The sequence below is a fragment of the Culex pipiens genome, chromosome 2 (genome assembly GCF_016801865.2).
Source record: "Culex pipiens pallens isolate TS chromosome 2, TS_CPP_V2, whole genome shotgun sequence".
In the NCBI taxonomy this organism is placed as follows: Eukaryota; Metazoa; Arthropoda; class Insecta; order Diptera; family Culicidae; genus Culex; species Culex pipiens.
Genome location: NC_068938.1, coordinates 167,175,208 through 167,188,687, shown reverse-complemented (window position 1 = coordinate 167,188,687; position 13,480 = coordinate 167,175,208). Strand labels below are relative to the sequence as shown.

At 37.5% G+C, this 13,480-nt stretch overlaps 1 protein-coding gene across 10 annotated transcripts in view; it reads right to left on the bottom strand.

Moving 5' to 3' along the window:
- LOC120421730 (alpha-catulin) overlaps positions 1–13,480 on the bottom strand; it is a 309,434-nt gene that overhangs the window by 25,865 nt on the left and 270,089 nt on the right. For 2 of the 10 annotated variants that reach the window (XM_039584986.2, XM_052708613.1), the window contains one exon: positions 2,107–2,142. The exons of 3 other annotated variants lie outside the window; for them this stretch is intronic. In XM_039584986.2, coding sequence (XP_039440920.1) covers positions 2,107–2,142 — 36 coding nt within the window. Of the gene's footprint in view, positions 1–1,727; positions 2,069–2,106; positions 2,143–10,518; positions 10,838–13,480 lie in introns of those variants that run through there. 5 more of the 10 variants (XM_039584991.2, XM_039584989.2, XR_008212206.1 and 2 more) reach the window with 4 other exon arrangements.

The window sequence follows — 13,480 nt, the reverse complement described above, 5'->3', positions numbered from 1 at the left end:
CCGCTACCGGCCGCGACCACGCTGGCAAACGATCGCCCCCAGCCAGGAGGGATCGCTGGGTTGTCCGCTGGAACCGTACGCTGGCCAGCTGCAGGAACGGCTGCACTCGTACTTCGTTGAGGAGGGTGGGACGCTGCTGCTTTCTTCTTCCTCTTTTCCTGCTCCTCGAGGTAGGACTTCCGCGCGACGCATCCGCGGTAATTACCGGTATGGTTACCGCCGCAGTTCGCGCACTTTACGCGCGGCTTGGTTTGTTCTGCGTTTTCCCCCAAGTCCGCCTTTCGTGGCAGTGCGCACACCTCCGAGAGGTGTGACTCACCGCACTTCACGCAGCGGGGCTGGAGGTTGCAGTTCCGCGAGCCGTGGCCGAATTTCTGGCAACGGTGACATTGCGCTGCGTCCGTCGGATTTTTGGAGTAAAACCGCCAGTTTACCCAAAAACCGTCCAACGCCTTAGTCCGCCGCAGGTCTTGAATCTTGACGGTGCCGCGGTCGAAGTACAACAGGTACAGTGTGTGTGTACCTGTGACTGTTGTCTTCCGCGAGAGGACTTTTATGTCTCGCGGCGTTATTCCGGCACCCGAGAGGTGCTCCTTGAGGACGGAGGTCGGGCGGTCTTGGTACCCCTGCAAGACAATCTTTACAGCGGTCTTCTGCGCGGGGTCAAATGTGTAGAATTTGAAGTTTTTACGCTTAAATTTCTCCACAACCAGGTCGAAGTTCTTTTGGTCAAATGTGAACACTTGCACTGACGCTTTACCTATTTTGAGGCAGTACACGAGGCCTTCCAGCTGCTCGTCAACATCGTCCGCCAACGTGTCCAAAACAAAAATTGGTGGTGGTCGTCGTTCCTTTGGAGTAATTACTTTTTTTGGCGTCGGCACTTTTTTCCGTGCACGACCATCGTCGTCGTCGTCGTCGGTAGTGCTACCGTCGGTGTTGTTGTAGCTGCTTTCCTCGTCACTCAGCCTCGCGAACTTGTTACTGGTGGGAATGTTGGCGGATGTTGAAGCGCCATCGGTCGACGGATTGCCGGAAGTAGCTGAACGGAGCCTAATAGGGCTGCGATCCTGGACGCGGTAATTAGCGTGTAGTAACTTGGGGTCGAATCCTTTGGCGCTCACACTCCCCGGCGCGATGGCGGTCGACGCGGCGTTGGTTTGTTTACCTTTTTGAACACGGCCGGTAGACGAACTTCGCGGGTTTTTCGAGGCCGCACTCGAACTGCCACGGCCACGGCCGGCCCTTGGCATGCTGTTGGAGCAAACTCGCGGCTAATCACGGTAAATTACGGCGAAAATTTTCGAAAAAACGATGGAGCACTGAGCACTTGACTGCTGCTTGCACTCGTGCGTACACGGAGGTGCGACACAATGTTTTATCCAATTATAAAATAACAAAAAAAATATAAAACACCATAAAAATTCAGAGCATTTCTTTATTAGCCTTAAAAGGGTTCTATCAGACTTGTACGACACGATGTTCACCTGGTCAGTGAGGATTCTACACGAGATCTAATGAATGATTCCGCATGAGAAAATGGATTGAAAATACCTCGACAATGGGATGCTTTTTCTCAATTTCAGGATTAGTCGAACAGAATCCGGAGCAGAGCTTTTATAATCCAATCAATGGACTGAAAACACAACATCGATTTCTAGCCAACGTTGAAAAAACAATTCCAACCAATGATTTGTTTGTGTGTTGTGAGTTTTGTACTTGCGTACCTATAGAGATTCGGGCCGGTCGATTGAATTAGCAGTGAGCGCACCCATTGTTTTTTTGGTTTTGGAAAAGTATTGGTGCAATTGTCGCATACGTGTGTCGGCGTAGCAGCTGCTCTCACAAAAAATCTCACTCTCATCTGGCCTAAGCACTGGCCTCTGTCTCTCTTGAAAACTCGCAAAACGGATGAATGTGGAGTTGTGACGTCATACTTGAGCTGGGATGATTGATTTCGCTCTCTCATTCTTACTCTCTCTTTCGCTCGCGCTCTCCATTCGCTCTCTCGCTCGCTCGCTCTCTTTACTAGGTTTGGTTGTCTCGCTCGCTCGAACGACTCAGGGCCCTTTTAGATGAGAACGTGATTAGAGCGGTTCGTCTTACCCGTTTATACTCACTGGTCAACTGTTTCTTGATCGGCTATCGAGATTGTTGGTGGTGGTGGTGTGCGTGTGATTTCGGTTGTGGTGGTGTTGGTTGTGGTACAGAGTGTGAGTGAGATACGGTGGGGCGGGGACAAAGTTGACAAAGTTAGTACATTGGATCAATCGGTTGGGAGGAGCCTAGCTAGAACGAACAGACTTTTGAGAACAAAATCTAGCAGAAAATACTGTTTCCGAAGGAATTCTAGCGTTTCTTCCAATCGATCGTGACAAAATGGCGATAAACTTACAATCGAGATGAGTTTTTTTTTGTTGAGGTTCCAACAGCTGAAATTGTCTTACAAACTAAACCCATCATTTGATACAAGTGGAGTTAGAACTTTGGTTAGAACAAACAAGACACTCTCATACGGACTTAAGACAAAGTTGCAATTGTTAGAGTTTCGCAGAAGGAAAGTTTCAAGTGGTTAGAAGTCTGACGGTAAGCTTCTGCTTCCGTAAAGCGGTCCACTTATGTGGTCCCACACAGAACCACTATCGCATTCGAACTATTTCCAGTAGTCGTAGCAGCAGCAGCATTGCTAGTGTTTCTCACTAGTCGTTTTTAATGGTTGCTTTCCGGGTTATTTATGCGATTATAATGCTTGCGATGTGCACGGAGGTGGCGAACCTGGAACTGAAAGAGCAGTACTTTTGCTAAAAAGTTGAAAGGAATGCAGTGTTGCCAGTTTTTGATATTACATTTTTTTTCTGGTTAATACATCAAGTATTATTGGAATTTGGTGCAGAATTGTTTTTCACCAGGCATGTTTGTATCTTTTGTTTCTATTATTGTGTTGTGTTTTTATTACACCAGCGATTCTCAACGGGGGTACCGGGTCTACTTGATTTACATGGCAGGGGGTACAGGCCTAGAAGAAGGTTGAGAATCGCTGTATTACACGTATCAGCACTCGAAATAAACATTTCAGATCAAGCTAAAACTTGGAGGAGCTGTTGATACCATCTAAATAAGCAGGGATCTAGATTTCCATACAAATAGGACCACTCCTTTCGCTTTCTGCTCGTACTCGATAGAAAATTGTTCAGGTACCAGGTTATTATTAAACTCTATTGCTTCAAATTCAATATCTCATGAACTACACTCAAAAAAAATCATCAAGATCTTTCATAAAGGATTTGCTACAAAAAAAAACCTTTTGTAACAAATTTTGCAGCAAGCTCGTGGTCACAAAATAAGAAAACCTATCAAGAATTTTCTCAAGAGAGCAATTCTCTGAGATTTCGGTCATTCGATTTTTTTTGTATGTTTTAATCCGGCTGAAACTTTTTTGGTGCCTTCGGTATGCCCAAAGAAGCCATTTTGCATCATTAGTTTGTCCATATAATTTTCCATACAAATTTGGCAGCTGTCCATACAAAAACGATATGTGAAAATTCAAAAATCTGTATCTTTTGAAGGAATTTTTTGATCGATTTGGTATCTTCGGCAAAGTTGTAGGTATGGATATGGACTACACTGAAAAAAAAATTATACACGGTAAAAAATTTTTTGGTGATTTTTAATTTAACTTTTTGTCACTAAAACTTGATTTGCAAAAAAACACTATTTTTCATTTTTTTTATTTTTTTATATGTTTTAGAGGACATAAAATGCCAACTTTTCCGAAATTTCCAGAATGGGCAAAAAATCTTTGACCGAGTTATGATTTTTTGAATCAATACAGATTTTACCAAAAAATTGTAATATTGGTCGCAAAAATTTTTCAACTTCATTTTTCGATGTAAAATCGAATTTGCAATCAAAAAGTACTTCAGTGAATTTTTGATAAAGTGCACCGTTTTCAAGTTATAACCATTTTTAGGTAACTTTTTTGAAAATAGTCGCAGTTTTTCATTTTTCAAAAATAGTGCCCATGTTTGCCCACTATTGAAAAAAATATTTTTGAAAAGCTGAGAAAATTTTCTATATTTTGCTTTTTCGGACTTTGTTGATACGACCCTTAGTTGCTGAGATATTGCCATGCAAAGGTTAAAAAACAGGAAAATTGATGTTTTCTAAGTCTCACCCAAACAACCCACCATTTTCTAATGTCGATATCTCAGCAACTATAGGTCCGATTTACAATGTCTTTTCGATCTTTTCGAAAAAAATATTTTCAAAAATTTAAAATCAAGACTAACATTTCAAACGGGCCAAACATTCAATATTACGCCCATTTGAAATGTTAGTCTTGATTTAAAATTTTTGAAAATATTTTTTTCGAAAAGATCGGAAAATTTCACGAATGTTTCATATTTTAACATTGTAAATCGAACCTATAGTTGCTGAGATATCGACATTAGAAAATGGTGGGTTGTTTGGGTGAGACTTAGAAAACATCAATTTTCCTGTTTTTTAACCTTTGCATGGCAATATCTCAGCAACTAAGGGTCGTATCAACAAATTCTGAAAAAGCAAAATATAGAGAATTTTCTCAGCTTTTCAAAAATATTTTTTTCAATAGTGGGCAAACATGGGCACTATTTTTGAAAAATGAAAAACTGCGACTATTTTCAAAAAAGTTACCTAAAAATGGTTATAACTTGAAAACGGTGCACTTTATCAAAAATTCACTGGAGTACTTTTTGATTGCAAATGCGGTTTTACATCGAAAAATGTAGTTGAAAAATTTTTGCGACCAGTATTTCGTTTTTTTGGAAAAATCTGTATTGATTCAAAAAATCATAACTCGGTCAAAGATTTTTTGCCCATTCTGGAAATTTCGGAAAAGTTGGCATTTTATGTCCTCTAAAACATATCAAAAAATAAAAAAAATGAAAAATAGTGTTTTTTTGCAAATCAAGTTTTAGTGACAAAAAGTTAAATTAAAAATCACCAAAATTTTTTTTACCGTGTATAATTTTTTTTCATTGTAGTCCATATCCATACCTACAACTTTGCCGAAGACACCAAATCGATCAAAGAATTCCTTCAAAAGATACAGATTATTGAATTTTCACATATCATTTTTGTATGGACAGCTGCCAAATTTCTATGAAAAATTATATGGACAAACTAATGATGCAAAATGGCTTCTTTGGGCATACCGAAGGCACCAAAAAAGTTTCAGCCGGATTAAAAAATACAAAAATTAAAATTAAAGAAAAAAGACCGATTCCGTAGAGAACTGCTCAAGAGCAAGATGGCAAAGTCAAAACATAAGTTCAAATCAACCTTCTACGATTTGTGGTTCCGGAAATATTACAGTTTGAAAATTGAACTTAATTTGAGTGAAATTTGTTATGAACGCAGGACGATAACAACTGTAGTAATTTTAGATAAGAAAGTTAATTGCATCAGTTTTCGTTTTTAATGTTCGCAACAATTATCGTTTCATTCATCAATTTGAATATTTTCAATCTTCCAAAGTTCATAACTCAGAAATGTTATACGCATAATAAATTCCTCACGTATAGTTTGAAAATATTTTATATGATTCTAAAATAAGATATTTTACGAAGAACTGTAAAATGTCATGGAGTGGCTTGGCTGAAGACCACTGGCTTAATTAAAACAAATAAGAATCTTTATCATTTTTTTATAATTTGTACAAAACAAAGAGACAATTTCTGCTGCATTCTATATTTCATCAAAAAGACATGAGATTTAATTTAAAATATAATAAAACTAAATTATTTTCAACAATAAAAATGTGCATTATATTTGAAGATGATGATGAACTATCAAGAATACATCGCCTTATCAAATAAATTCAAAATTTTGAAAGCATAAATTTTACGATTACAAATCAGTTGAAGTTACTTTTGAAGTGTAAAAATGCGTGGATTTTATGATATTTCGAAAAAGATAAAAGCAACATAATTCTGTTCAAGTTTAAAACATTTTGTGATCATTTTTGATTGTATGGTTTTTGATTGCATGTTTTGAATATTTGGCCTAAACTGGATCAAATTCAAATTCAAATTCGGTTTTATTGGTGCATAATCAGATACAATAAGTTCTTTTGAGGTACAAAACAGAGTTTTGGAGTTCCTTTCAGCTGTGTGTTACATCATAATCCATTTTGGAACAGTTATTGCTTGTAAATAAAGGTGTTGCCAAGAGTAAGAAAAATTAAGAAAAAAAAAAACTTACTGAAGTTGCTAGGAAAAGGGGATAGAAATAGAGAAAGCTTAAAAACTAGATCACATTGTTCTATCCTTTATAGATGTGCTTAATCATTAATTCCCCGAGGGCTAGAAATTGCTCCGCCTTGTTACGGCAGCTCCGAAACCGCGTCATCATCTCCCCCGCGAGAGCAAAGAACTCCGGCAGGGTAAAGAGATCTTCCCCGGTGACTCCTTGCTGGGTCGCATCGCCGCTACCGGCAGCGACCACGCTTGCAAACGACCGCCCCCATCCAGGAGGGAACGCTGGGTTGTCCGCTGGAACCGTACGCTGGCCAGCTGCAGAAACGGCTGCGCTCGTACTTCGCTGAGGAGGATGGGACGCTGCTGCTTTCTTCTTCCTCTTTTCCTGCTCCTCGAGGTAGGACTTCCGCGCGACGCATCCGCGGTAATTACCGGTATGGTTACCGCCACAGTTCGCGCACTTTACGCGCGGCTTGGTTTGTTCTGCGTTTTCCCCCAAGTCCGCCTTTCGTGGCAGTGCGCACACCTCCGAGAGGTGTGACTCACCGCACTTCACGCAGCGGGGCTGGAGGTTGCAGTTCCGCGAGCCGTGGCCGAATTTCTGGCAACGGTGGCATTGCGCTGCGTCCGTCGGATTTTTGGAGTAAAACCGCCAGTTTACCCAAAAACCGTCCAACGCCTTAGTCCGCCGCAGGTCTTGAATTTTGACGGTACCGCGGTCGAAGTACAACAGGTACAGTGTGTGTGTACCTGTGACTGTTGTCTTCCGCGAGAGGACTTTTATGTCTCGCGGCGTTATTCCGACACCCGAGAGGTGCTCCTTGAGGACGGAGATCGGGCGGTCTTGATACCCCTGCAAGACGACCTTAACAGCTGTCTTCTGCACGGGGTCGAATGTGTAGAACTTGAAGCTTTCACGCTTCAATTTCTCCACAACCAGGTCGAAATTCTTTTGGTCAAATGTGAACACTTGCACTGACGATTTACCTATTTTGAGGCAGTACACGAGGCCTTCCAGCTGCTCGTCAACATCGTCCGCCAACGTGTCCAAAACGAAAATTGGTGGTGGTCGTCGTTCCTTTGGAGTAATTACTTTTTTTGGCGAAATCACTTTCTTCCGTGTACGACCATCGTCGTCGTCGTCGTCGGTAGTGCTACCGTCGGTGTTGTTGTTGTTGCTTTCCTCGTCACTCAGTCTCGCGAACTTGTTACTGGTGGGAATGTTGGCGGATGTTGATGCGCCATCGGTCGACAAATTGCCGGAAGTAGCTGAACGGAGCCTTATAGGGCTGCGGCCCTGGACACGGTAATTAGGGTGTAATAACTTGGGGTCAAATCCTTTGGCGCACACACTCCCCGGCGCGATGGCGGACGACGCGGCGTTGGTTTGTTTACCTTTTTGCACACGGCCGGTAGACGAACTTCGCGGGTTTTTCGAGGCCGCACTCGAACTGCCACGGCCACGGCCGGCCCTTGGCATGCTGTTGGAGCAAACTCGCGGCTAATCACGGTAAATTACGGCGAAAAATTTCGAAAAACGGTGGAGCACTGAGCACTTGACTGCTGCTTGCACTCGTGCGTACACGGAGGTGTAAACTGGATCAAAATGGTCAGAATCATAACCTAAAAAAACTGTTTCGTTAGCGTTATCCAAAAAGTACGTTACGCTAAAATATGCATCTTGTACTATTTGACAAATAAACAAAAATGGTTTGCAAAAATTTAAAATGTGCATTTGAAGGAATTTTTGGATCAATATGGTGTATTTAGCAAAACTGTACTGCCCATGTTCGCATAAATGTCCCATATGCAAAAACAGCAAGCTGAGAAAAACGCATTTGAAGTTTGTCCCATACATAAGGCTACGTGTTAAGTTTTCGCGAAAAAACTGGATTTCCTCCTGATTTCTAGAACAAAGTACTGGATGTTATAGGCTCTTTCGAAAGAGCATACAATTTTGAACCAAACTGCATCAATAACTCGAAATCGATGAAAATGCATATGGGACATTTATGCGATCAAGGGCAGTGTAGGTATATATGAGAACTGCATCAAAAAAATTGGTGAGCGGAAAAATGCTGATTTTTGTTATACCTTTTTTTGTTTTTTATATGTTTAAGTCATAAAATGATAGTTTTCAGAAAATTCCATGGAATTTTCCAAAATAATATTGATTTTTCAAAAAATATAAAAAGGGTTCAAACATTTTTGACGTAATTTCTTATTGTATCATCAAATTTACAACAAAAGAGTCTTTGAGTGAAATTTTAATGAAAAGCTTTCAAACTGAAGCCATTTTCGGGTAACTTTTTGAATTTAAAAAGAAAGTGCCCATTTAAATTTTTTTTCGAAAAACTGAGAAAATTCACTACATTTTCTTTTATGAACCTTTAGTGCTGAGAACTCCGAAATTAATTTGAATGCTAAAAATGAATATTTTGTAAACAATGAAAATTGAATCATTAGTTCTCGAGCGTTTAATCATATTTTAACTTTGTATTGACTTATCTCATAAACCAAAGGCCGTATCAACAATCTAAAAAAGACTAAAATGTAGGACATTTTCAGCTTTTCCAAAATATGTTTTATTGTAAAAATTGGCAATGATGGTCACTTTTAAGTACAATGAAAAACCGCGACTTTAAAAAAACTTTTACGTCTTTAACTTGAAAACTGTACACTTTATACTATCACTATTTTTCACAAAATTTAAACTTGATTAAAGATTTTTTGCCCTTTCTGTATTTTTGTGGTAAGATGGCATTTTATGTCCCCTAAAACATTAAATATAACAAATAGCGTTTTTTATGAAAATCATATTTTAGTAGAAAACAATATTTAAAAAATAAGATTTTTTTCCGGGTAACATTTTTTTGGTGTGGTCCTCATCCAAACCTAATACTTTGCCGGTAACACCCTATTGATGGAGAAAATCGATGAAAAAATACAGATTTTTGAATTTTTACATACCATTTTTGCTCATATAAATTTCTTATTAAATTAAATCAGGGTGGCCACCCAAGTCGGGAAATCGGGAAATAATCTAGAATTTACCAAAATCCGATACAAATCGGGAAAAAGTTTTTTTTTTGTCAAAAAGTTGAGAAAAGTGTGGAATACCGAGACTACCCTCATGAAATTTATTTGGTATCTTTAGAATAATTTTATAATATTTTTTTCAGTTTTCAATTCGATTAAACTCAATTCGTTTTGAGCACTCAACAACAAATTTAAGGGTTCTATTTATTCTAATCTAGTATTTTTAGTTTTGTTAATTTGAATTATATGATTGGGAGCTTTTTAAACAAAACTGTTGGGAAAATGTAATTTTCTGTTTTTAACTATACAAATGACAAAATGTCATTGAAATACTTGTCATTGTAAAATTGGTCTAACATATGGGCACCCCTGCTCTTAAACTTTGTATGAGATTGAGTGTAGAATGTAGAAAATGGTTGATTTTCATTCAACGGAAAAAACCTAACTAGCTTTTGCTTTTTGAAAATATAAAACAATTGTTAAAATAGATTCAAGTCGTTTTTAAAACTAGGCGAATTCGACTCTGCCAAAATTTCGCATAATATTAGAGGTAATGTTCTTATTAAACTGTAATAAACATTAAAATACTTACAAATTAATAAATAAAAAAAAATCAAATCAATGTTTTTTTTTAATTTTTAACTGCCAAAATTATGATTGCTTCCTTGCCTTTACTACATTTTTAATAAATTTGTTGTTAAGTTGCTTTTTTTTTCAAATTTTGTTAATAGCTTTTCTATTTGTGCAAAAATATTATATGGTGGTTCATAAACATTTGTTTCATTTTTTGAGTGAGAAATTCTGAAAAACGACTATTTAATAGTCGGGAATTCAAAAATGGGATTTTAGTGGCCACCCTGTAAATTTGTTAGATAAATTATTTGGACAAAATGATGAGGCAGAATTGCTTCTTTAGACATACGGAAGGCACACAAAAATGTGCTAGAAAATGCGTTGGTTTGTGGTTCAGGTTTTTTACAGAAAATTCATAAATTTATTCTATTCGTTGGCAACACTGTTCCTTTCATCATTCTTCCTGTTTTTTTTCTTCTCAAACACATGCACATCGCAAACACTGCCTGCAAGCCAAACATTTTTCACACGCGCTTTCCAAAGGCTTCACAGTAAGATTGTGTGCACCGACTGTTGCAGAAATCCACATGCCATTCCAGAAGCCAGCAGTTAGGTAGGTAGCAGCAGTCAGGTTTCAGGTTGCAACAAGGAAAGGAAAATTGCTTACACAACAACACTGTTTCGCCCGGCTCGGTCCTTTCGTCCAGACATGGACTTCCATGGAAATAGTTTTCCACCCTGTTTGCTCTCTCTTGGCAGTGTTTGTTCTGGTAGTTTCTCTGTTTTTTGTTGCTGTGCGTACGTTGCACCACGTTTTAGCTGGAATTTTCCCGGAAAATCGCTTTTCACCTCTTTCCTCACCGTCGTCGTCGTCGTCGTCGTAACGTCACACCTCTTTTTTCCTTCCTTTTGCCGATAAGTGGTATTGATTTATTGCGTGACTATTTTAATTTGTATGCCACTTGTTGAGGCATCGACAGGGCGTTCTAGAGGATGTGGGTGGTTTCGTTTTTCATGGGTTGATTTCAGGCAGCAGGATTCGATGCCAAACAAGCAAAAACAACACACACACCCCGGTTTTTTTTTAGTTAGAAGGTGGGAAGGTGCCAGATTTTGAGGAAAAGGGAAAATGTTGATGGTTTCGTTGGTTTTATGGAAAGAAAATCAAATAAAAATTATCAGTCATTATTTCTGGGTTAGGCGGAAATGGGCGCAAACTGTTGAATCAACTTGTGAAGAGTTTTGTTAACAAGTTTCGACATTGTTACAACTTGCATTTGCATCCGTAACACGTGTCAAGAGGGGGAAAATGAAGTTGGAGGAAAAGTTTAGTACAAAAGGTGGTGCACAAACTTTGTCTATCCGAAAAAGCTCACACTTCTTTTGAGTAACATTACTTTTTGATTCACACTCACAATCGCATGCATTCAACACAACAGTTTCTTCCTTTGATTGCAGGGTGTGAAATGGAAGACTCCTTCTTTTCCGGGGTTTCTCCCCTCGTAACTTTTCCCACCGGAAGTTGAGTTGAAAGTTTACCGAAGAAAATTGCTTTCAGTATTATTTTTCACTTTTCTGCAGAGTTGGTGTCAGAACGCGCCAGCACACATTGTTAACTTGTGGGTGATAAGCGTGTGAAATCAAACTTTTTCTGCCTTTCAAACGGGTGTTAGACAGGGAGAGGTAGAAAAAAAGGGGTGGTGGGAAACCCATTTCAAATTGTGTAAATTTGATGCGCAGGCAAAACGAGGTAGACAGGAAGACAAGATTCTCGAAACGAGTCTAGTTTCTTTTTATGGTGAGAAGATTGATGTACGCAGCAGGGTGGTTCGAAGATTTTTTTTTATGCCAAAAAACGTGGTTTGTTGGATGGTCCCTAGCCAGTATAAAACATAAAAAATTTCGGGTATAAATGCTATTAAATCACCAAGCGCCTACATTGAATTTCCCTTTCTTAGAATGAATCCATGGAAACGCCAATCCACTTAGAATTAATTAAAACCATTTATACCCTAAATTTGTTCAGTTTAATACTGGCCGGGAATGAACTAAAATGTAACATTGTGTATTACACAGTGTTTAGCGAGCCCAAATCTCACAGAACGTGATGAGAAATCAACTATACACCTTGCTTCTAGATAGGGCCAAAAAATCAGGAGGCAAACATTTTTTCTAAAAAGTTCAAATTTGCAAAGAAATTAAAAAAAATGCATTTTCCTGCATTTAGAATCATTTTGAGCATGTTTGGGTTAATTCAAAAATATTTTGAATTTTAGTGAATTTTCGATGTACAGAACCGCAAAAAGTAGTTTTTTCTCAATTTTGTTTTTCGTCAAATATTACATTTTTTGAAAATTAATGATTGAATATCAACTATACGAGTGTATTATGCATTTTCCAATGGTTTTCCATTGAAATGTTGAAATTCTGGCTTATAATTTTCAATTTTATTATATTTTTGCCACCACTTTTTGTAGTTTATCAAAATTGATAAATATATATCACACCTAATGCTCTTACATAGTTGAAATATGTACAAAATATTGCTTCTTTTATTGAAAATAAAGCAAATAAAAGTTTTATAAAATAAAGTATTTTATGAAAATTGTAGAGTTCTTATACCTTCAACTTTAAAGGCAATTATTAAAAATAAATCAAGTTAAGGGGTGGTATTTTTTTTAAGTGGCGGGCCAAATTTGAAGCTCACATAAGCTTGCGGGCTAAATAAAAAAAAAGTGTATTTGAAAAAAAGGCTTTTTTAAACTGAAAAAAATGTTGATTAAATAAATCATTTTAAATTTTTGTGAAATTGTAGGTATTTTTTGAAACTTTCGTAATTAAAATATTAGAGGACAAACAAAAATTCCAACAGTTTTAATCAACAAGCTAATTCCTTTAAATAATAAAAATCAAAAAAAAAAAAAAAATAAAACATTTCAATTTTTATTCCTCATTAAACAGTTCAGTATATAGAAAAACTTTGCTAAAAAACATATTCTATGGTCTGGTTTATCTTGATTTATAATTGATACTCTTGTGACTTTAAAAGAAAAATAAAAGTGGGTTCAAACCTGTATTTTCACATATTTTTTTCTAAATTTTTTTTAAAAAGAAGTCATTGAGAAGAAACTTGCATTAGAGACCACATAAGACCTGGGGGTCGTTAAAGTGGATGGTTTATTTATTATTTTTTTAAAGAAAAAATTGTGTATTTTACTGTTGAATACAATGGTACTGTATTTATAAATCGTTGCATAGAATTATTATAATAATTATTCCTCCAATTTCAACAATATTTCAAAAAAATTTGGTCAGCCTGAATCTTTTCAATAGAAATGTTACTACGGATCTCATTTCCAAAAATGTTTGATGAAGTGTTAGATGAAATTTAATGTTTCAATAAGTTGGATTTTTCAACAAAATATCAGTTTCGTATATTCAACGTATGGATAAATCATATTACCTAAAACTAAAAAAATAATTTTAAAATCGTTTTATAGATGGTTCAATGGGCTATTTTACATGGTCGTTCAAAATGGGTCCGCGGCCCACACAAAATTACCTCGCGCTACATTTGGCCTGCGGGCCATACTTTGGTAAAAAAATTGTCAACAGTACGGTTATCTTTT